Genomic DNA, 23,300 nt, shown 5'->3' with positions numbered 1-23,300 from the left:
CTTGCGGTTGCTTGAATGAATCATTTGAATACGCACAAAATACACCAATCCTGGACCAACAACCTGCCTACAAAGGCGTAAAGAAAAAATCGATTGGACAAAAGTAAGGTCAAGGCAACCGCCGTTCCTGCGGTCAGGTTAAAATACCGTTAAAATTAATAGAAAAGGTGTGACGAGAGCGATACTATGTAAATAGTACAGTAATTGCGCATAGGCGCATCAGGGACTTACTTACAAAGATTTCGGCGTGCGTTTACCTACAAAGTATGCAAAACCGCGCCCGTTTTCACGGCTTGCGTGTAAGTGCGTCCATGTTAAGCCACATCGCGTGCGCAAACGGCTTTACAGTTTACATACGCACATGGTAGAATCGAAAGCTGCTTTAATCTGTAAAAGTTCGCTGTGGTTTTTTAAATCAAGACTTGTGAATTTATTTAACATTATTTTTGAAGTACCCCGCAGATACTTTTGATTTGTTTTTTTGCACAACAATGGTTCAGAAATTCGAATTTATCCCTCGCTCAGTCATGCAGAGCCGTGCTTCCAGTGTGTCCGTTCTTTCTCGCTCGTCCAGTTATGATATGCTGGATTCGGTGGACAAGTCTCAGCAGGCTCTTGTGGGAGATTTGGAAAAACTGCAATCGGGTACGACGCATGCATGGCCTGGTACCACTTCTTCTGCATATAAGTCAGCTCCACCTTGATGACCGTCTCGTCTTTAATTTGCAGCACTTGGCAATGTACTGGCCATCCAGAATACTGCTAATCCAAATGAGACTGCAGTGAAGTCAATTGATGGTATTTTTAAACTTTCATAAGTTCATAAAAAGGAAATACTGCGTCATTTTGCAATATTTTGCAGATGGAGCGGGGAATATCGAGCACAATGCTGGCGATCCAGCTCAGAATACTGGCAATCCAGTGCGGCGTAGGTTCGGGCGAGTGCTTCCGCGACAAGGTAAGCCCGTAAGAAAATAAAATTTTTAAATAAAGATATATTACGGTTGCTTTTCACAGCTGTTGTTTTTTAATACTAAGCATGTTTGGCCATATGTTTTAGAACCTGTTGATGCTAATGCTGGCTTGCCAGCAGCTGCTGGGTACCCAGCTAATCGCGGTGTCGGCAATGAACTGGGTGAGAAGTACTGTCTTCTGTCAGGCGAAGTAACTGAGCAGCAAGTCTTGCTTTGTATCTACAGGTGGCTGCAATGGCCGTGCTGGCTTGCCAGTCGGACGTGCTGGGAACCCAGCGCAGTTAGGCGGGTTGCGCCGACGACCAACCCGCCGGGATGGAGAACGTGCGCCCGGCTTCCAGCAGTTTTTATATATGAAGAATACAGAGCAGCGACGCATTCGCGAAGCTAGTGCACTGGAGGATGCCGCAGTTTGTCGCGCACGTGATGACGAGCGTGCTGCCCGAGACATTCGGCGCCGCCACGAAGACACCGTACTGCAGCAAACTCGCGCTATGGAAGACGCGGCCACTGAGGCGCGCTGGCAGCGGGAAGATAATCTGATGGCAAATCAGCGCGCCTACGAAGACTTGCGTAAGGGTGAGGAATGGGACGATGCGGTCTACACCATGCGTGGCCAGAAATAGGATCTGCAGGGAAGCCTGCGCGGTCGGGTAGCCGACTTTGGTTTCTGATAGATTGATAGAATGTTGTAGTACAGATATGGCTCGTGTTTCCACAAAGGTTAATCACCTTTGTTTTGGTTCTTTCTTTTTTTGCTGGTTGTTATAGGCTTCTGATCTGGACCAGTGTTTTCAGAACGACTTTTGTAACAAAAGAGAAATAAATTTGGTAGAAAGTTCTGTAGCCATATGGTGACTGCCACCCAAGTAGGGCGCCCAAAAAGGCGCAGTTTTATTTTCGGTCTCAAAAACAAACCTTCCCTGGCTGTGCAGCAAAAGTCTGAATAAACATTTTTTGGTTTTTTAAACGGGTAGCCGTTTACCATGTTTTCCTGGGTAGCCAGGGCGCATGTTCAGGGCAGCAGGCCGGTTATAAAAAAGCGGAAAAAAGTTAAAAAAAATGCAATCAAATGGATGGTATATGCAGCCGCTCTATATTTTGCTGATGAACTGGATCGGGAACTGGAAAAGTTTTATGTCCGTCATGAGCTGGATCTGAAAAATATGCCACGCGATCGTTTACAGCACTTCTTCCGGGTTAAATCCTACGAAGATTTTCACCACTTGTATCTCTGTCTTCAAATTCCGGAACAAGTTAGCTGCGACAATCGATGCCAAGTCTCTGGGGAATTTGCTCTGGCAGTTGTTTTGCGCCGCCTTGCTTATCCAAACCGGTGGCGTGATTGTGCGGATCTCCTTGGGAGAGAAGCTTCGCAGCTATCACGGATTTTTAACATAACCATAAACATCATCCACGAGAAACACGGCCATTTATTGCGATCACTTGGGCAGCCATGGCTAAGAGCGGACAATATTGCAGTTTATGCAGCTGCTGTTCATCGCGCTTCTGGCGGCAGATACGGTACGCAATTTTGCATCTATTAGTGCGCAGGGATGCCTGCTCATCTGGATAGCCAGATTCTTTCAATTTTTAGATAATTGTTGGGCATTTGTGGACGGAACTGCGCGGGCTATTTGCCGACCTGGGAGGCTGCAAAAAGAATATTACTCATGACATCACCGCGGCCACGTAATTAAATTTCAAAGTTTAGTTGCTCCGGATGGAATAATTGTGAACATGTATGGTCCATGTGAAGGGCGCCGCCACGACATGCATATGCTGGGAGCGTCAAAACTACGGCAGCGTCTACGGCTGAGAAATTTAATCTGGGGAAAGAAATACTGCATTTTTGGGGATAAGGGGTACAGCATTAGCGCTGAAGTGCAAAGCCCTTACAAAGGCGGCAACATCAGTGAAGCAGAAATCGCTTTTAATTTAGTAATGTCCAGATGCCGTCTTATTGTGGAATTAGGCTTTCAACGAATTTGCACGCAATTTGCTTTTGGAAATTATCGGGAAAATCAGAAACTGTTTTGGCAGCAATCTGCAAAAGCTTATTTAGTTTCTGCAATTCTCGCAAATTGTTTGACATGTATGTACGGCTTTGAACTTGTTTTTCGAAAGTTTGGCGTGCATGCGCCGTCTTTAGAAACATATCTGCGCTACAACAGTTAATAAAAAACGGTAGGCTTCCCTACTGACAACTGGCTAGCCAGAACTCAAGAAAAAAATGCAACCACAAAAAGCAAAACAGCTATTTGCTGACAAATTTTTCCATCATGTCTAGCATTCTCTCCTGTTGTTTATTCCGGCCTTCGATTTCCAATTTTTGAAGTTGGGACTGTTGGTCTCGACTTTCCTTGCGTTCGTTTCTGTCATCCTCTTCTTTTTTGATGCGCTCTTAGCGGTCCTTTTCCTTCATTTCTGCATCCTGCTGTGCCAACTTCCACTGGAGGGCGCGATCTTCTTGGCGCGACTCGCGTTCTGCTTCCCTGTCTTTAGCACGTTCCTCACGATCAAAACGCCGTTCTTCGGAATCACCCTGTTTCATTCTGGCCACCGTTTTATTAAGGCTTGTGAACGTCTGTACGATTTGCTGCCGACTGGTCACCATTCGCTCTTGGCGTACTTTTTCCGGTAATTTTTTTCGTTGAGTTTTTTTTGCCAAGGTATATGCATCTGCTTTGGAAGCGTTTTTCAGTAACATGCTGTGGCCTGCTGCTTTTTTATTCACCACGTCACGAGCAAAAGTTGGCCCATCGTCCCCTGCTGGCGATGCCGGCTCCGATATACTTGATCGCTCTCCGGAAAGCCGGACATTGCGGGTAGCCGCGTCGCACGTGTCAGCAACTGCTTCTGTCTCGTCTTCTGCTACAGGTGCTGCGTTTTGGGGTACCCCACTCTTACGGCTAGCCGTAACAACATCAACCGTTCCATCATCACGAAACTGCGCCAGCTCATCTTCTGCCATTATCTGTTGTTATAAGCTTATTAAGCTAACAATTGACTTGTCACCAAAACTTCAGTGCTGTATAAATGCAGTAAGCAACTGCATAGCAAATTCTCCAAGAATTCAAAAACTTAACACTCTGAATTAAATAAAAGCAAATAGATTTAGTATATTTACCGTCAAACTGAAGCTTTGCAGCTAGCTCATCAGGGTGATCCGTCAAGCCCATATCCATTTCAAAATCTTCCCGGTCCTGTTCCTCGTCAGCAATATCCCAACTTTCTTTTGTTGTTCCACTTCTCATACCGAGTTGAGTAACGCGAGTACGCGCCTGAAGGCCGGCTTCCCTGGCTGCTTTCTCGGGATCCCGAGTAGACAATGGCACACATTCAGAGTATTCTTTTATTTGCTCCATTAATCTGTCCCATTCTTCCCATTCTTCTTCGGTGCCAGTAATCCGCACATGGCGTTCATTGTATCTCGTCATATTCCGACGCACCAGGGCTTTAATGCTTAGAATTTCTTTTGATAACACCGGACTTGCGTCGGCCACCAATTGTCCTTCGCTGTTCTTTTTTTGCTCACGGCTGAGCAAAACAACTTTACACCAAGCGTCATGGGATTCCTTCGATGTATGATTATAAGGGTTTACCTCGACGATATTGCGCAATTTTTTTAACGTTTCTTCGTTGGGCGGCTGCTGCTTACGCGATGGCTTCTCTCCGTCTTGCTCCTCATCTTGATTGACGCGCTTTTTCCCTTTGGGCTTCCTGTACGCCTTATTCAATGTAGAACAAGTGGCCGATTGAATTCTAAGCCCATAAACTCCAACTCCAGCTGGGTTGCCAGCAGACACCAGGGAAGCCTGCAGTGATAAACCCGAAGCCCCTGACAGAACTAGTGCTTGCGGCACCATTCCGGTGCCTGTCCCCGTAAGCAAAATTTCAGAATTCTCGCTCATGGATGCGTATTAGCCACAGCCAAAAAAAAACTACAAATAACGGATGCTAACAGACTGACTTCTAAAAAATCTCGCGGAGTTCATAAAAAAGCACATCAGAAACCCCAACGCTTGTTGAAAGTACTGAGTTTGAACCACGTGATTTCAAATTTTACTATTGGCGGTGGGCAGCCTCGATCTAACTCAAAATGCTGACAAACCAATAAAAATCGCAGAAACGCGAAGTTTGTAAGTAACTGGGCGTCGCTTAGACCCGTTACAAGGTACGCCCATCTGTGTAACGGCTTTCGTCGCCGCCCCGCGACAGACTTCGAGCAAAAATGGACTTACATCCAAACCCAGCCAATCAGGCGTTTTTCGAGCTTCGATGTAAGTAGGTAAAGGGTGAACTTTGTAGGTAATTCGTGTTGGCGCACGGACTATAGTATTGCTCTCGTGTGACACAACAAAACCACAACAAAACGGCTATTTTGTAAATGCATTATGCGGTTCACAAAAAAAGTTTTATTAGAAAGCGTTAAATGTTTTCAATAAGCACATGCTTTTAAAGCCCCTAAATGCATTTTTTCAGAACGGTGTGGCTTCTAAGATGCTGCCAGCGCAGAGTTTTTGTACAAAGTTTCTCCTCGTCTGCCGCGGCATCTGAACAGCCTTCACCAAAGACTTCGGAGAAAAGTGAGAGCGGTCCCATTCAAATCGGCTCCCGTATATTTCCTCGGGATGAGTGGACCAATATTACACCCCGGATTATGGCATACATTGGCAAGAACATCTACCAACAAAAGAATCATCCGCTTTGGTTGATCAAGGAGCGACTGGTTTCGTACTTCCACTGGAAATACCAGACACCAAACCGACGTTCGCCTGCTTTTGCTGTTGTCGACAATGTCGAGCCAGTGGTGACCACTGAGCAGAACTTCGATTGCCTCCTGGTTCCGCAGGATCATCCAAGCCGGCGTCCCAGTGATTCGTATTATATTAACAAGGAGCACATGCTCCGTGCTCACACATCCGCACACCAGCGCGATCTGATGCGGAGTGGACTGCGTGAGTTCCTTGCGGTTGGCGATGTGTATCGGCGGGACGAAATTGATTCTACGCACTTCCCGGTGTTCCATCAGGTAGGTGGGTTTTCGCTGTGGTTATCGAGCTGTGCCTTTCCTGAGACTCAATCTTCAATAACCTTCAGGAATTATGAATTTGGTTGTGATACAATCATTCTGATACACAGTGCATTATAAAACAGTACATGGCTGCTGTATCGGGGTTTAATTTCCATTACCGGCAAAACGTATACTTCAGAAGTTTTAGTTTTACTTTTCACTTTTTTCGCCAAAAATATTTCCTGGGAGTGTTCGATCTTTTTTCTGCAAAACATTAGCGGTAAATGTGGCCTGTTAGGGTAAGATTATTAAGATCATGTTTCTTGATGTTATTCAACGGCAATTTTCGGTAACTTCCGGCTCTTAATTAAAAAAAGAATTATTATTTAATAATATTACATCTGCACTGGAGTCAGCCATTACTGGTATAGCACCTAAATAGTTATTAGTGTAATTCGCAATTTTTGTTTGGCTGCTTGCATAAATGTTGTTGTTTTTCCTGCTTTTGCGGTTTTGCAGGCGTATATTTTGTGCTTTATCACTTCTGGTTGTGTGTTTAGATGGAGGGTGTGCGTCTGAGATATGCGCACGAACTGTCTCCCGATCCGTCGTTTCAAATTTTCGAGACCACTCCCACCAAACGCAACCCCGATAAACAAGAAACCCACACTCAGCCCGCTGTGGATTTGATGGAGAAAGATCTGAAAGACTGTTTGGAGGGTGCTGTAGGGAGTCTCTTTGGACCGAAGTTGGAAATGCGGTGGAACAGCACCTATTTTCCCTTCACTCATCCGTCGTGGGAACTGGAGGTCAAATTTAAAAACCAATGGCTGGAATTGCTCGGGTGCGGCATCATGGAACAAAAGCTGCTTAATTCTGCTGGCGTGGCAGACCAGATTGGATGGGCGTTCGGAGTGGGTTTGGAGCGGTTAGCCATGCGGTTGTACGAAATTCCGGATATCCGTCTGTTCTGGTCGACCGATTCGGGATTCTTGTCGCAGTTCGATGTAGACAATATCCGCAAAATAATCAAGTACAAGCCGATCAGTGTGTTCCCGCAGTGCATCAATGATATTGCGTTTTGGATTGGTGATAAATTCGAAAAGAATGATTTTTACGAATTGGTGCGGAATTTGGGTGGGGAATTGGTCGAACAAGTGCGCCTGATCGACGAGTTTAAGCACCCGAAAACGGGGGAAACGAGCAATTGTTATAGAATTATTTATCGGCATATGGAAAAAACTCTGACGAAGGAAGAAGCTAACGTTGTTCATAAAGCTATAGAAGAGGCTGCTGTACAAAAACTGGGAGTAAAGATTCGATAATGTCCCTACAAGGCTGATTGTGGATCTTTAAAGCGCGCGCTTGTACAATTGTACACTAGAGTAGACCTAAACTTTGGAGTGTACTTACACCTACAGATAGTTGTAATTGTTCGAAGTAAATGTGTGCTTTATTAATCTGCGCACAGTGTACAGCACGGCGAAAAACGAAAGACTATGTTTTAGGTAGACAGTGTTACAGTTTACAGACAAGCGTTAGTATTAAATAACCGTTTAAAACTGCAAATGTACATATGTCAACGCATTTGAATATCTTTACGGTTTTCAAGAAATGTTAAAAAATTTATAGAGGAAAACTCAATGATATCCACTCGAATGGCTTACGGATAATCCCTGTTGTGCAGCTAGGAATAAATGTGCTATTTTGTTAAAAAAGCAGACTTATCGATGCGCGTTTGCAAAATGCTTCCGGTGGAAACCACGGAGGCCGGGTTTATCTACACACGGCACTTTACAATACCGTTGGTGATCGGCAAAGCACAATGCAGTGCACGTTGTGTACATTGGAAAGTCGAGACCTTTTTGTAAAGTGAGCATATTCCATATGAAATCCACACGGTCATTGATGCGGGCATTTTTTGTCATTAGAAGAATAAACATCGATGCACAGTTTGTTTTATTGATTAAAGAAAAATGCACAGGGATGTTAAAATCTGAACCTGGTTTTCAGAGTAACATCATGGATCACACTTAGTTTTAGAGAGCACTTGTCGTTGGACGGGATGCTGCTGGCGTTGCCAGCGCCGGCGTCGGCGCATCAATGTAGCACAGCTGATGTAGACTTTCATCATGCCGGTATGATTGAAACGTTATGCTGTTATTCCGTGCGGAATCACTCCGTGACATTTCGGCATCTTGCGGCTGTTCCCACTTGGACACAACAAACGCCCGGAAAAACAGGCACATCAAAGAAAATATTATTCCGGCTGCTATCTGCAAATCGATGTAACCTTTTAATCAGGCTGTAACTACGTCCAGGATAACAACAGTGGGCTACTGTGAATATTCACTTACAAAAAACAGTCCCACGAGTATGAGCAATCTGTGAAGGGAAAAGCGAACAAATTACTGTGGTTAGCATACAGATATAACATAATATCTCCCAATGGTCAAAACTGTCTTAAAACGATCCGCGAAGTCTGAGCTATTAGCAACTTAGCATGCGATAAATAAGACAAAACTGAAGTTTAAGTTTCAGAATAATTCTAATATTTACGAATGCGCGGTATACCCATCATGAAAGTGCAAAAGCTAGAGTAGTTTTTATCAGGTCGCCGCACGGATCACGCACCTGTTTTAAAAATGCACATTTTCGGATTTTTTCCTACTCAGGTTTTATCCCGAGTCATACAGTATAATTTACTATAGGTTAATCGCTATAATTATGTGTATAAACAGCGTAATAATTTGTAAGCTTAATCGATCGGCTCAACAAATTTGAGCTGAGCACAAGGTTGCCCAAACGGTGATAGCAGCAAAATATGTAGATGAATAAGTATACTTGTGTATGTAGATGTTGTTGTAATCGTACCCAATATTGGTTTTTCCAAATCCGATCTGATTGACAACATATATTGTCCAATCACAGCATCGCCGCTCTTTCTCCTCCGCACCGCAACAATAGGAAGGTAGCCTGGTTTCCGTATCCGGTAACCACTCGGGGCAAGGTAAGAATTCGATAGTTTCATTTCCCGTGAGAGGATCAACTGTACTATGGGGCTCACATCCCGGAGGTGCAATATATGGGGCAATAATGTTGCCAGGATCAAGCAGATTAGAGGCATGCGAGCCTGCAGGATAAAATTGCAAGTGTTTACTCGCGAAGGAAACCTTGTGATAATACGAATACAGTATTGTCAGCTGCAAAACAATATTTGTCTACAAATGTTTTCAAATTAAAATTAATATAACGTAAGCATCTGCGACACATTAAGAAATAATTACCACAAGAAATCAGTGCGTGCGGTATCGAATATTCACGTGCGCGGTATCAAAAACTGCCCTGACAAGTCTTTAATATCCGTTTAGTATTATTAATAGAATTATTATGCCACTCTCGCTGGTTTGTTTTGTGCGTTTTTATGAATTTAAATAACGAATCAGTGACTGAAACGCCTTGAATCGGATTATTATTGAGCGAACAAAATCTAAAAGTGTGGTTAGTACAATATAAGGTCATGATCAAACAACGATTTCAAGCTTAAGTACCTTATCGTCAGAATATTTTTGCCATTAACATACACTTTTTCACATTTAACTTGACGTTATACTAATGCGGTGTCATAACTGGAGAAAACAAAAAAGCCATAGCTATGTTGGGTCAGTTTTGTTATACTACTTAGTACATGGCTACAGGCGTGTTACAAAATTTGTTATAAGAATACACTGCATGAATCAACAATAATAAATGCATAAAAGGATTAGCATGAGATACTTTTTCTATTCTAGCTGGCCAACGGAAGTTGTTAAGCTTATGTAGTACAGCAGGGTTTTCGCAGGCTGAGTTAATTCACCAGAAACATATTGTACAAGTCCTGATTCAGCTCCAACGGCTACATCGTTAACTGAAGCATACAATTCCAGCCGCTCTTATCTTAATTATTCCTTCACAATTTGTAGTTATAGCTTAACAGTACGTATGGGAGTGGAGATTTTAATGGATGTCTGCAAAGCTACAATAACGACTCGTTTTGTCACAAATCATAATCAAGTTATAGTTTCGTGACAGCATCACTCGATATTTAATAATACGACTAGTCAAAATAGTTCCTTCCTCTTCCGGTACAGGAGGGGGTATCAGTGATTCAGTACTCATAACACACGCTATATGTAGCAGCATCGACGCTACTACTGTATATAGCAAATATCTGAAATGAATGCAGTTGCAAAAGGTCCAGTTTAGTGTCATCGGCTTATTATAACAAAGGTTTACCAGGAACTCGTAGTCGAAGTCTTGAACATGAAACTTGATAGGCACTGGCATGAAATGATGAAAGGTGTGCATATTAGACACCGAACACCGTGAATTCACACAAACATTATATAGTTAGCAAAGTATGTAAAAGGTCACGTAACTGCGAGCCCGCAAAAGCCTTCTCCTTGGTTAGTATTATCATCTGCATATACACAATTTTTCAAGTTTCGCGGGCATTCATGATCTAAACTGAATACTTTCACCAGAATTGTTATTCTGATTACCAAAGTAATGCAAAATATTCAGAGTGGCTCAATCGATGATAATCCTGATAAGACGCTAAAAACGCGTCATACACATAAAATGCGTTAGGTGAATTACCGTTGACAGTTAACACAAAATCAAGAGTTCAGCCCAGCCCAGTCTGCAGCCGAGGCAGATGTCAGCTTCATACCAAATGACCAAATCCCCCCATCATGTTTTTACTAGATAAAAAAATCTTCGACTTACTGTTTAATCCGAAAAACGATGGATACTGCAAGGCTAATGCCTTATCCAGACAATGCAGAAAAACTGGTAAAGCAATTTTAATAGTTAATCGGCCATTGTCAATGGGGCCCACTGCCATTTTTCTGTCAACCGACCGGAAAACATGAGCAATTAGGGAAAGATGAGATTTAAAAGGGTTAAAGCATGAAGATGGTCTATTCCATCCCTTTGGGCGCCATGCGGTATTCCAGTTCGGTCCAGTAGTGACGGAATATTACTCCGTAAATGGTTTATCAGAATAATGCCATTAGCCGGCAAAATGACATCGCCCAGCAATATAACGCCGCAAAGTGGAGCAGGAAGATTTTCCTTCGGCCAGGGAGAGACAGTTAGAGCCTGTAACTCTGTGACAGTCCGACAGTTTGCTCAATTTTCAATACCGACTGACAACTGTAAATAAAACTCAATTGGAGTGCCGAGCAGCGCGCGGGCCGTCGTTGTGTGTGCACATGCTTGAATGATGGGAACAACTGCGCGACTGAATAGCGCGCGGGAAAACACATCAACTAATCGGCTGAATGCGAAGAGCGGACACTCTCGCCGTATATACGCGTCTTCGTAGACAGAATATATATACGCTCACACTGGGATCTTCCGAGTAGGGACGGGCCGACGATTGAAATTTGAAGTGCAAAATCGTTATTAGCCGCTCTGAAACCTATAACGTACACTCCACTCTGCCGTCGAAATTACGCCTTTGTCCATTATGTATTATTTAACAATGTATTAACAAGTGTTCGCCAGTTAGCGATGCAGTGAATTAACAGCAAATGTGCAGTCAGTGCCAAGCGAAGCGGGATGATACTGTAGTATTCAAATACACTGCACGTACCGGCCTGTTGAAAATTTTCCCGAGTCTTAACACGTTCGCAGTGCTGCTGGTGTTCTTAAAGGATGCGATGATGACATGCCCAGATGAATGGAATACCGACAGCACTCCAGCACGGCCTGACATGAAAAATGAGCAACATTTGCTAAATCTTTTTCTTCTGGCTACACTATAATAACCGTCATACCGTCCGCATCGACACAGACATTTAATTTAAGTTCGGGAGATGTCTATATAAGTGCCGCAACGACATCGCCACGGTGTGCATGCATGCGTTCAATAATTGACCTCGCAATTAAAAATAAGCATCCAGATCCCAGTACACATGTAGGCGGCAAAGCCAGTTTTATGCCGCGGTTGTACTATGTATCTTAATAAAATGAATTTTTATTTACTCGACATGCAGACGCCTTAGAACGTTACATACATAATGTGATTCTGTGTATATCGTTGTAAATGGCTATAGCTAACTGTCTAACACTAAATTTTAACGAATGAAACATTTTCTGTTGAAAAACTCCAAATTTGTTTAGACAAACATTATTCTATATACAGGGGTGCTACGCCAAGTTCGGGCACTTTCGTCCAAAACCTGCCACAGGTCACACATCACAAATGTCCAACTCATTATATTTTTATAGTATTGCCGTATGTGTCTACTACCTTTTAAACTATCGTTCCTTACGCTGAGAGCGTGCTCCGAATTTCAGTGTATCCGAAACTAGATCAGACCAGTTTCAAAATAGTGTTCGACCCATGTACCGTGGGTGCCTTCCTCCGAATTATAATTCGATTAAAAATTCCGTTGGCGTCTTGATCCAAACTAAATTAGTCTGACGTGTTCGTCATTTAAAGCTCTTGCGAATTGTATATAAGATCGTTCGATTACAACCAAACCTACGTGACCTTTGAGAAACTGTGGGCATAGTTAAAGTGGAGAGTGACCCTTTGTACACGCTTGCCCTGCAACCTAGTGAAGTTTTCGACGACCGTCTTTTATAAAATCTCTTCTGTAGGATACTGAGGAACAGTTTAAACGCATTGGTGCAACCAGTAAGCCAGAGACAAGCTAGTTTGAAAATCTCAAACGGCAACCATCACTTTTTTTTCCTGTCGCTTTGTTAGCTTTTCCTCCCAATTATCCGGCGCTTTTCTCTCCCTACCCACGCAGTAGATATTCATTAAAACATTAGAATCGTTTAATGTGGACCATGATCCATCCACGGAATATATCAGCTCGACGTTACTTACGTCTCTGTGCTAGGCAACCCCATCCTTCGGTAGGTACGTTATAACATAGAAGTCTATGGGAGATACAAGTTGTTTCGAGGTTATCTCGGTCACCGATGATGCGAGATTCTTTTCGTAACCCAAAACAGACACCTTTTGGGCCACTCAAAAGTTATCCAAAAATTTCGTGCAAAAATATCGTTTGGAGAATTTTTTATGAAGGCTGTTATAACCATCCCTAAAACGCCCACTGCCCCTCCCCCTTATTAAGCGCACAACTCGTTCCTGACAGACTCAAAGGATCCGATTTTGGTATTATTGAATTTGGCATAAAAAGTTGCACTAGAAAAGTGGAAAATAAGAAACGAAAAGACCAACTGTAATACTTTATAATTTATTTTACCCAAGTGCCCGAACTTGGCGCAGCACCCCTTTACATACAAAAATCATAAATTGTTTTTATGCTGCTTTAGGTCCAAGATAACAGATATCGCTTCACTTTGAACATCGATAATTAGATCACTTCTTATTTTTTCACAGCTAGTAAAAGAAACCGTTAGAATTAATTCAGAAAAATCAAATATCAAAGGCCTTAAAGTCTGTCGACTACACTAGTTCTACAATAATTACCCATGCACTAGATTCTGATCAAAAACTTTGCATATAGCTGAAAACTTAAACGTCCCGGTGCGGCAAGAACGACGCCATCGTAAGGAAATTACGAGTATTGCAATAAAGAGGTCACAGATTTCTTATATTTTGGCTGTTAGCTAATTAACTCGTCACTTTTTACTGCGAAGTTTCCACACAGACAAAGGTAGATTGCCAATACTTACATGTAGTACGCTGTGGAAACGGCCAACATGTTGAACTGTGCAGATTGACTACAACTGTGTCACTTTCTTTGAAACTGTTTTTGAATTTTATAACATAATTCTTCTGGCATGACTCAATAATTCAACATAGGGTTCTGACATTAAATTTCCTGCTACCGTATTTGTAAATATGTGAGGATTCCAACCCTAAGTCTCTAATTATGATATTTTCGCATTATGTCAGATTGTACCATGTCCTGATGGCGCTACCGCTCGACCAATTATCGCAACTTCCATAAGCACTAAAACTTAATACTGCATGAACTTAAGATGTCATGACCATTTCTCGCATGCCAAATATACAAATTTTAATAAAGAAAATATAGTAACAACGCTTCGTTGTTTACCGGTTAATCATGGGAGACAGAGTCGAAAACCGGCCATGCACAAGCGGACCACACCGCAAAACAAAGGTTACGAGAACTACTTTAGTCATAAATTAACGTGTAAAAAATTCAAAAGACAACAAGAATGCTATGTGCTTCGATATTAAAATTCATATAAACTAACTGCACTTATCAGGCAACCATAATAATAATTAAATTAAAACCACTTGGATTATAAACAATCGTCTAGAAAACAGGGAATTCACTAATTCAGGATAATTTATAAATAACCAAAAATCGGTAGATAACCTGGACTGTGTAAACTGGCACTGAGTTGAGCATCACGGTCAAAATGTCCATCCTGCTGTTTCCTCTACATTCGTCCTTGAATTTCCACAAAACAGCTATCACACACTCTGACGGGCTTCTTGGCGCCCACTAAGCTGGCGCTTTTCGCCGAGCAGTCCTGACAAAAAATCTCCCCACAACTGCGGCAATGATGTTTCCGTTGTGTCAGCCCGAACGGCTTCCCGCAGGCTGAACACTCATTAACCTCCTCATCCTGCGCCCACTTCCGGCCTTTGAGCCGCGTGCACTCCACCTGCAGGCTTTGATTCTCCCGGCCCAGCTCATGCATGGCTGCCACGGCATCCTCGTATTTCCGTCGGATATCCCCAATACTGCTGTGCAGTTTGTCCTTCTGCTCTTCCAGCTCAATACATTTCGTCAGCGCCACACGTTGGCCCTCATCCAGTTCGGTGACGCGCTGCGATAAGCTGGCTTTTTCGTTTTGCAACTGGAACAGACTACGCTCGGCATTATCGCGCACATCTTCCATCTCTTTAATTCGTGTTGCATACTTGTCCAGAAGCTGTGCACTTTCCGCTTCCTTTACTCGTGCGCTCTCCAGTTGGCTAGTAAAGGCAGCTTCTTTTCAGCCAAAGTCTGAGCTAACTGACTCTTCTCCGTTTCCAAGGTGCGCTGCAAAGCAGTTATCTGCTTCACTTTATCGGTCTGCTCTTGCAAACCAAGTTTCTGCCGTTCCACTTGTTGCAACGCATCAGCTAGGTCTTTCTGCAGTTTGTCCATCATTTCTTCCCTTTTCTGCAGTTCGCTGTTCTTCGACTTCTGCTCGGCAGCCAACATCTCCGCTGTAGTGCGTTCGTTTTCAAGTTTTGCGGTTAATGAATCAACCTGTGCCTGCAAATCGGCGACAGTGCTGGACAGTGCACTACTTGCCGACGCCACTGCACTTTTTTCATCCAGTATTTGTTTCAGCTCGTTTTCTTTAAGGTCAAGTGCCGCTTTAGCGTCCGATAAGGAAGATGACAAACTGTTATTAGTCACCTCCAAATCAATAAAGCGCTGTTCCAAGCTCTTCTTCTCATTTCTCAGCTGAAGCAAACTGCGCTCAGTATCGCCGTGCAAAACTTCCACTTCCTTTATCCGTGTGACATGCGTTTCTAGTAGTTTAGCGCTTTCTTCTTCTTTTACCCGAGCCCTGTCCAATTGACTACTAAACGCAGCTTCTTTTTCAGATAAAGTCTGAGCGAGTGCATTTTTCTCCGTTTCCAACGTCTGCTGCGAAATTTCCAGCTGTTTCAATTTATCCGACTGGTCTTGCAGTTCAACTTTCTGCCGCTCCAGTTGGACAGACATACCATCAAGATTTTTCCGCAATTCGATGATCGACTCTTCTTTTTCTAGAACCTCCTTATTTTTTGCCATCTGCTCGGCAGCCAGCAGTTCTGCTGATTTTCGTTCATCTTCCAGTTTCGCGGTCAAGGACCCAACTTGAACCTGTAATTCTTCCACCGCACTGGACAGTGCGGAACTCGTTAACGCCACCGCACTGTTCTCCGCTAATATTTGAGTGAGTTCCTTGTCTTTAAGGTCCAATGCCGTTTGGCCGGCGGATAAAGCAGATGAAAGATTGTCATTGCTGGCTTCCAGATCAGTAACCCGCTGTTGTAGGCTCGATTTTTCATTCTGCAGTAGAACTAGATTGCGCTCAGCGTTATCGCGCACATTCTCCATTTCCTTTATTTGTGTGGTGTACTTCTCCAAAAGCTGAGAGCTTTCGGTCTCCTTTTTTCGTGCGTTTTCGAGCTGGCTATTAAAAACAGTTTCTTGCTCAAGCAAAGCCTGGGCCAGCTGATTCTTTTCGGTCTCCAACGCGCGCAGTATTACTTCACGGGCTTCTTCTTGCTCATTCGATTTCTCTCGCTCAATTTGCTTGGGCGCTGTAACAACATTGTCTTGTGGTTCGATAACTGTTTCTTCTTTTTCCCGAATCTCCGCATCTCCTAGTTTTGCATGTTCAGCCAGTATTTCCGCTGTTCTGCGCTCATGTTCCACCTTTTCATGCTCCAGTTTCGTGGTCATGGAAGCAATCTGCGCTCTTAAATCCTCCACAGTACTGGAAAGTGCGGTATTCGCCGACGTCGTTGCAGTGCTCTCTGTGACTACTTGCTTGAATTCCTTTTCTTTGAGGTCTAAGGCGGCTTGTGCGGCAGATAAAGAAGAGGAAAGCTCGTTCGTGCTCGCCTCCAGTTCGACAACGCGTTGACGCGCTCTAGCCGCTTCGCTGCGCAAACGGGTAACCTCCGCGGTCGCGGCGGTTAATGAAATGCTGACGGATTTGGCCACTTCGGATTCGGACTGCATTTTGGAAATCGTGGCTTTCTGTATCTCGATATTTCCGCGGAGCAAATTCACTTCCGCTTCGTGTTTTGTTTTATTATCGGCAGCGGTTTGGCGGAGGTTAGCAATGCTGGATTCTAAGGAATGCTTCTCATCTTCAAGGGCGGAGATTTTGGTTTTAAAAGTATCCGCTTCGGCTTTACTGGACAGCCGCTCGGCAGCTAATTTCTCGAATTGCTGGTCATCGCTAGCCGATTTGGCGTGGGACAACCGACGATCCTACAATAATAAAAAGAATAATGCACTAAATTACTTACATGCAATGCAATAAATAGACGATGCAATAATAAAAAATCTTCCAGCATAACCGATTACACAAGAGAATAATATTCGAACAAACCTGCATGGACATTTTGCGCAGTAATTCATCGTTATGCAATTTGAGCTGCTCCAGCTGTTCGTTGAGCGACTGCTGCTGCTGATGCGCTGACCGCAGTTCATCCCGAAGCAGTTCGTTGCCTTCCTTGAGCGCATCATATTCATTGATTTTCAGCAGCAGTTCTTCACTGTCTATGGTTACGCCAGTGGAACCCTAAAAAATGTATATATTTTGCTATTTAAAAATAGGTGCAGAAAAAAAGTAGACAGTGGCAGAAAATTTATGCCAGAAAATATCCATAATAAATACAGTTGTGTACTTTGCGTTGTACAGATTGGGAAGAGGAGGAGGATGGCTGAGCCGCCTGAGCGGAAGGCATAACGGTGCCAGGTCCACGGCACAAAGGAACATGATTGAGCAACGCATCCATCTGGCCAAATTTAGCGTGACAACTCGGACACAGAAAACCCTGTTGCAAAACAAGAGTAATAACCAGGAAGACACTGCTCTTCCGCTATTGGCGCAGAAGACGAAATGAAACGACGCACTAGACGCTACCTCGAGATTTTCTTCTGAACTTCCGGGTACTGGAAAGAATGCGTGTGAACTTCCGTTCTGCGTCCCCGACAGCTGTGTATACCCATTGGAAGGTTCGTCGGAAGTCTGTAAACTCTTCAAACTAAAGCCACTCCAGACTCCAATACAACTGTATCTATGTAAAATAAAACACTGGGGCGTACCTCTTTCTTCCCCTTAGCAAAGTTTTTAAGACGCTGCATATCTGCGTGGATATCGGAATATCACGATCAAAGAAAGCGGCCTCAAAAGCCCAACGAAGTTGGGGGTGTCAAATCTGGCAACCGACTCAGTGCAATCAGCATGGGACCATCAGATATGCGAAAAATTAAAAAAAGCATAAAATTCTGGCAGGAACGCGCAATCTTCGAGGAATCAAGGGATAATGCTAATTACAATTTCAAAAAATTCTGGCTGTTTTCCCCAGAACGGAGACGTCGGATAGGTTCAAAACGAATTTTTTTGAATTCGTTTGTTTTTTATCTGTTGTTTACACACAGCAGTAAATGCCAGCGATAATGCTGACACGTGCAGCAGGAAAAAATCAAAACTGACGTAACCTCGGTTCTGAAACGAGCGATATGTGCTATCTGGACGGCTGGGTTACCTTACGCGTGGCCGGTGCAAATTAATAAATGTGGCCGCCGTCTCGAGCTCATGCAGCGTCATGCTTCAATCGTTAATCACGAGGTACATTATACATAGACTTCTTAAATTTTCTATTTTCAAATTTATAATCATTTTTGTTTGAGTTTTCTGAAAAGCAAACCCACAGTAAGTTTCTTTTATCATAAGTGGCGGAAATGGAAGATAAAGATATAGAAAGCGGAAGCCAAGTGACTATCAATTCAAAGTTAAATTCCTGGATTCAGCGAATCAGCCAAGATTCAGAGGCGCCTTCGGACCTGCGATCACGATGCTGCTCGATCATTGAATCCACCCCGAAATGCATTCCCGTGTCATTTATCCAGAAGGTAGCGCAGTATGCCAGCCAGCGCAGGGAACGTGGTAAGACGCCGAAAACCACCACAGCCTACAACAACGATTTTCTGGAAGGAGCGAAGTGGTATTTTGCTGAGGGCGTGCAGCCTCCGAAGCGCGACTTTGCCAATGAGACAGCAGTCGAGCGAATACGGAATGATGCTGCGGCACGGGAATATGCCCGCATGACCAAAACTATCCATCAAAATGCCAAAGGAACTGGTATATCGGGATTTGCTGCGGATTTGCGTGTGGCCCAGACGGAGACGCTGGCGGTGGTGAATTGTCTGATAACTGTCATTGGCTCTGGAGTCTTTGCCTACTTCGCCACGGGGTTAGCAGTGGGCGACCATCTCATTGCGCAAGTTTTAGTGGCCATCCTTGTCAGCTGCGTAGTGGCAATCGCCGATATTTACTTTTTGATGAAAAAATTGCATAAAAGTGAGACGACAGACGATACAGCCGCACGTAATGTTTCTGCAAAATTTGATCTCAACAGGACAAGTTATCCAGAAGGAAAGGTGAAAAGTGAATGAAAATTTTTGCGATACCAGCCTAAATATACTTCGCTGTTTATTATGGACTTAGTGTTAGTTTTATCAGTTTTGGCTTCGTGATGGAATTAAGTAATTTTGCGGAGAATTATGGACTTCCCTTAAAGTTGACTGCTTGATGTTGCTGTGTTTCGTATCATTCCTCGGCATTTTAAAAAGTGCAGCTTATCTGTTGTCTGTTGATGTGGATTGTTGTAACAATTAACAATTTCGTTGTAACAATTCGTTAACAGTTAACTACTACAACAATCTGCAAAATATGTTTATTTAATAAATTCATGCGAAGAGTACAATACACGAAATCGTGTCAGTTGCAACAATAAACGTTCCTTGTGGAAAATGCTTCGTAATCTTGCAAGACTGCAACTCCGAATAAAAACCTTCAATAACGAGTGCATGTTACCACAAATTTATAATTCAGGTAAATTAACAACTTAATTAAAAACCCATAGAAGATAGCGTACGCTGTAATCTGGTAGTAAAAACGCGTTGAAAGATTAAGCTATTAGCTGAGGTTAAGCGCTATATCCATGCTGGTCTGAAGGCACATTTGTCCTAGTAAGGTCAGGATTGCCGTATCCGCTCCTCACTGGCTGCAATGAAACAGAGTTCTTAAAATCAAATCACGAAGTGCTTCCAGATAAGCTGATGCACGGTCTACACTAACCGTTTTCCGGTTTACCGCTACTAATTTGTTTCTTCTTGAGTTCGTAACATCATTAGCAGATACTTACTGTGGCAGATGTGGCTACATTCTGGGCAGGTTGGTATGAAAAAGGTATGAGATTGGGAGGTGTCGAGGTTGTTGGTGGCAGTTGGAAAGCCGATAGTACATTATTCGTTAGCGCAGACTGGTCTGGGATAGTAGAAGTGACGGTAATGGGTGGAAAACCACTTACGGAAACGGGAAAACTGGCGATATTGGGACGGATTGGAGGCGGAAACTGGCCAGGCATGCTGTTCATCTGTGGAGGCGTTACCGGTGGAGGCGCAAAAGAGTAATTCGGGGTCGTGTACGAAGTGGCATAGGAAGATTGAGTAGGTGGAAACATCGGTTTTCCAATGCTAAAAGATCCCGCCGGAATCTGAGGCGAAGGATTTAAATCAATCAACGGAGCAGCCGTGGTTTGTTGTACTTTGGCAGGTTCGGGAACTGGACTGATTGGAGCTGGCGCTGTCATTGGCGCTGAAACAAATAGGCATTCAACCAATCTGAGCGCAAAACCAGAACTTATACGATTATGATAATGTTAATTATTTTTAAGAACGAAGTACTCAAAGACGCCCAGTAACATCACGTTTACACCTTATAGAAGTACCAATGTCAACAAAATTAAAGCAACAAACTACATCATATTGTCTGTTCGGGAATATAAATATATAGTGCTCGGACACAATCTTAAGATAGAGAAAAAGTCTTAAATGTCCAAAATTAATGTTTGCGCTGAACAGATGTACGTCCTTCCGCCCACAGCGTTTTCTATGCGTCATATTAACCAAAACATAAATTAAAGTAAGATTAAAATGTTAAAAAATCTTGTGCGCAGTGCAAAGGCGCTACCTACAGAATTATCGCGAGACAAGTGACAAACCTTCACGAACTAGAGTATTTGTTGGCACAGCGGCAGGGTTGGCAAAATTATGGAGCAGAGATGCGCTTTCCGCAGGTTCATGATGGTGATGCGCGTGTGAATCCCCGTGATCGTGACTGTGCGGCCCGTGTCCATGAGAACAGGATGAAGAATGCACATGTTCAGTGACAGATCCATTTATGCCTCGGGTCACTCCCGACAAATCCTGTTTGGCTGGAGCATGATGATCATGATCATGCCCACCGCAGGCGCCGTGCGCATGGCTGTGCCCGTGATCGTGGTGATCATGCCCGTGATCGTGGTGACTGTGATCATGATGATCATGGTTGTGGTCATGGTGGCCGTGATGATGAGAATGATCGTGCGGATGGGCGTGATCGTGTCCACACGTCGAAGCTTTGCCCACATTATGCTGGTTACTCTTAACGGCCTCTCCGCCGCCAGTTTCGTCTTTCGCCTGATGTGGAATCCGGTGGAGATAGCCGAAGCCAATATCGCAACCCACACTGATAAAGAAATAAATTATATGAAATCCAAAAATTAACATAAAACAGAAAATAAACCTGCGTGGTGCTTTACCTTCCTCCACCACCCCAGTTGCGATTGGGAATAATCGTCACATCTCGAACAGTGTCAGTGTCGGTATTGTACACGAACAACTTCAATGGTTTCCCTTCGTGCGATTCAATAACGGCGAATAAATCCTCCGACTCTTTCAATAACACGTCCGCTCCAATAATGTAATCGGAATAGGCACGAAACTGTGCTGCCGCTGCTGGAGATCCGGGATGAACTTCCTGTAAAATATAAAAAATGTCACACTGCCCACAAAGCTGCAGTACTTACTTCGAGCATAATAATAATACTTCATAATATAATAAAACATAATAATATTATTAATACTTCATAATATAAACTTCAAGTTATAACGCGCAAGGCTTACCAAAACATGCCACACGTTCTGCTCAGCTCCTTCAAAGGAGCAGAACCGAATGGATACCCCAAGCAATCCCTGGCCTCCCCAAGAAGTGGATGGGATTAGGATCACTTTACGAATATTCTGACTTTTTGTATTGTACAGCTCCAGCTCCACAGGACGATCCACGTTATTCTTCAATGTGCCTTTAAAAGTTTCGTCATCCTCCAGCAAGCGCTGTCCATTGATGCTTGTAATAAAGTCAAAAAATGGCTCCAGTCCTGCTTTGGAGCCAGGTGAATCGTCTTGAACCTACATAATGAAGTTATTTTTTACCCTGAAAACTTCGTAATTTGTTAGCCATCACTCCGACTGTCAACAATCGGTCACTGCTTTCATTATCAGCAGTCACAGTGCCCATTTTTGTATCGAAACAGCATGATCGCACATAAACAGAACATGTGAAGCGGAAAAGGAAACAAACTTTCTGGCCAATTTTAGAGAAAAGACTCCGAAAAGAACACTCATTGTCAGTCGCTCTTCTAGAACAGACATAATTTTTACCTTGAGCACATGGTAGCCCACAGGTCCTCCTTTCAAGTTGATTTCACTCTGCGCATTACCCATTCTAACCAAGCAATCCCAAAGAACTGTCTGGTAAACTAAATTCAGTCCGTATAGTATCACATATCCAAATCAACGAATCTTTCCAGATGTTGTTTGCAAATTTCAGATAAACTGACAAAACATCACTAATCGCAAGTGAGCATCCAACGAGCCGGACAACGTGGCACGCATCGTTTTTAGGTTGTCGCCCGCCCAAGGGTTCATGTATGCGACGGAATAAATAAGTAACAGACGATAGCCCGTCATAGCCGTCAAGGACTCCTACCGTTTAAGGACGAGTATTAGCTTTAAATTTTGACTTAAATGTATCCAGTGTAAAATTTGCAAATTTATAACGTAATTATTTTTGAAAAACAAGTTGTTTCCCTAATACGCTGGCATGTGCAGGTTGCTAACGAATACTCTTTAGTCTTTACCCACCGACCACCGCCCGACTGAGTGCTGCGGTGAAGTATTTTATTACAGCACGTCGCTGCCTTTCCACACTTTCTTGACAGCTTTCCGGTTGCTGTCCGGGCAATCTGTTCTAGCATTGCCACCATTAGCTGTTGCAGATAAGTAATAAAGGAAGTTAAATTTATTCAACATTTCCCTAGAGTTTTGCTCTTTCATCCCGCACGGTACGCCACAGAGTGGTGCAGACTACAGTTTCCTTTTCTATGCTAAGACTGTATACACAAGAGTGACAAGACTAAAGAGTGCAACTGCATACAGCTGGTCAGTGTATTAATATGACTATGAGTACGAGTACGACAACTATTGAGGTCAATTATTACAGAGTCTGCACCTTGAACCATCCGTAGACAAAAACAAAATCTACGTATAATGAGCGCTACAAAATTTTGTATTTTATTATTAGTCCAAACCGGGGCAGATCCCACGTTACCCTCCCTAGACCGAGAAATCTGGGATGATGGAGGCCGGTCGTACGGGAATTTACGTACCATGCTGACGTGCGCACGTGAATGCCAAACG

At 43.4% G+C, this 23,300-nt stretch overlaps 8 protein-coding genes across 8 annotated transcripts; 3 read left to right on the top strand and 5 right to left on the bottom strand.

Moving 5' to 3' along the window:
• The first annotated feature begins 362 nt into the window (after positions 1-362).
• On the top strand, positions 363-1,820 carry LOC129594389 (uncharacterized). Its single transcript, XM_055491067.1, has 5 exons — positions 363-645; positions 730-798; positions 863-958; positions 1,061-1,135; positions 1,200-1,820. The coding sequence occupies exons 1-5, from the start codon at positions 492-494 to the stop codon at positions 1,598-1,600; spliced, it is 795 nt and encodes a 264-aa protein (XP_055347042.1). The 5' UTR covers positions 363-491; the 3' UTR covers positions 1,601-1,820.
• Positions 1,821-3,068: 1,248 nt separating this feature from the next.
• On the bottom strand, positions 3,069-4,985 carry LOC129594388 (uncharacterized). The gene is made up of 2 exons (XM_055491066.1): positions 4,105-4,985; positions 3,069-3,951 (listed from the first exon to the last, which is right to left on the bottom strand). The coding sequence occupies exons 1-2, from the start codon at positions 4,886-4,888 to the stop codon at positions 3,935-3,937; spliced, it is 801 nt and encodes a 266-aa protein (XP_055347041.1). The 5' UTR covers positions 4,889-4,985; the 3' UTR covers positions 3,069-3,934.
• A 366-nt stretch (positions 4,986-5,351) lies between these two features.
• LOC129594385 (phenylalanine--tRNA ligase, mitochondrial-like) lies at positions 5,352-7,319 on the top strand. Its single transcript, XM_055491062.1, has 2 exons — positions 5,352-6,009; positions 6,552-7,319. Exons 1-2 carry the CDS (start codon positions 5,446-5,448, stop codon positions 7,314-7,316), a joined length of 1,329 nt encoding a protein of 442 aa, XP_055347037.1. The 5' UTR covers positions 5,352-5,445; the 3' UTR covers positions 7,317-7,319.
• A 395-nt stretch (positions 7,320-7,714) lies between these two features.
• LOC129594393 (uncharacterized) lies at positions 7,715-11,521 on the bottom strand. Its single transcript, XM_055491071.1, has 4 exons — positions 10,759-11,521; positions 8,866-9,124; positions 8,349-8,376; positions 7,715-8,267 (listed from the first exon to the last, which is right to left on the bottom strand). Exons 1-4 carry the CDS (start codon positions 10,874-10,876, stop codon positions 8,031-8,033), a joined length of 642 nt encoding a protein of 213 aa, XP_055347046.1. The 5' UTR covers positions 10,877-11,521; the 3' UTR covers positions 7,715-8,030.
• Positions 11,522-14,055: 2,534 nt separating this feature from the next.
• On the bottom strand, positions 14,056-14,895 carry LOC129594395 (early endosome antigen 1-like). Its single transcript, XM_055491073.1, has one exon. It carries the CDS (start codon positions 14,893-14,895, stop codon positions 14,431-14,433), a length of 465 nt encoding a protein of 154 aa, XP_055347048.1. The 3' UTR covers positions 14,056-14,430.
• A 53-nt stretch (positions 14,896-14,948) lies between these two features.
• Positions 14,949-18,168, bottom strand: LOC129594376 (restin homolog). Its single transcript, XM_055491053.1, has 5 exons — positions 17,820-18,168; positions 17,638-17,742; positions 17,399-17,548; positions 17,101-17,292; positions 14,949-16,979 (listed from the first exon to the last, which is right to left on the bottom strand). The coding sequence occupies exons 1-5, from the start codon at positions 17,856-17,858 to the stop codon at positions 14,949-14,951; spliced, it is 2,517 nt and encodes an 838-aa protein (XP_055347028.1). The 5' UTR covers positions 17,859-18,168.
• A 193-nt stretch (positions 18,169-18,361) lies between these two features.
• Positions 18,362-19,550, top strand: LOC129594391 (uncharacterized). The gene has a single exon (XM_055491070.1). The coding sequence runs from the start codon at positions 18,459-18,461 to the stop codon at positions 19,170-19,172; it is 714 nt and encodes a 237-aa protein (XP_055347045.1). The 5' UTR covers positions 18,362-18,458; the 3' UTR covers positions 19,173-19,550.
• On the bottom strand, positions 19,444-22,464 carry LOC129594380 (uncharacterized). Its single transcript, XM_055491058.1, has 6 exons — positions 22,263-22,464; positions 21,726-22,010; positions 21,362-21,579; positions 20,783-21,288; positions 19,925-20,376; positions 19,444-19,783 (listed from the first exon to the last, which is right to left on the bottom strand). The coding sequence occupies exons 1-6, from the start codon at positions 22,323-22,325 to the stop codon at positions 19,706-19,708; spliced, it is 1,602 nt and encodes a 533-aa protein (XP_055347033.1). The 5' UTR covers positions 22,326-22,464; the 3' UTR covers positions 19,444-19,705.
• Positions 22,465-23,300: the final 836 nt, after the last annotated feature.

This window comes from Paramacrobiotus metropolitanus, unplaced genomic scaffold (assembly GCF_019649055.1).
Source record: "Paramacrobiotus metropolitanus isolate TYO unplaced genomic scaffold, Prichtersi_v1.0 Parri_scaffold0000067, whole genome shotgun sequence".
NCBI classification, from domain to species: domain Eukaryota; kingdom Metazoa; phylum Tardigrada; class Eutardigrada; order Parachela; family Macrobiotidae; genus Paramacrobiotus; species Paramacrobiotus metropolitanus.
This window is presented reverse-complemented; position numbering and strand designations above follow the sequence as displayed.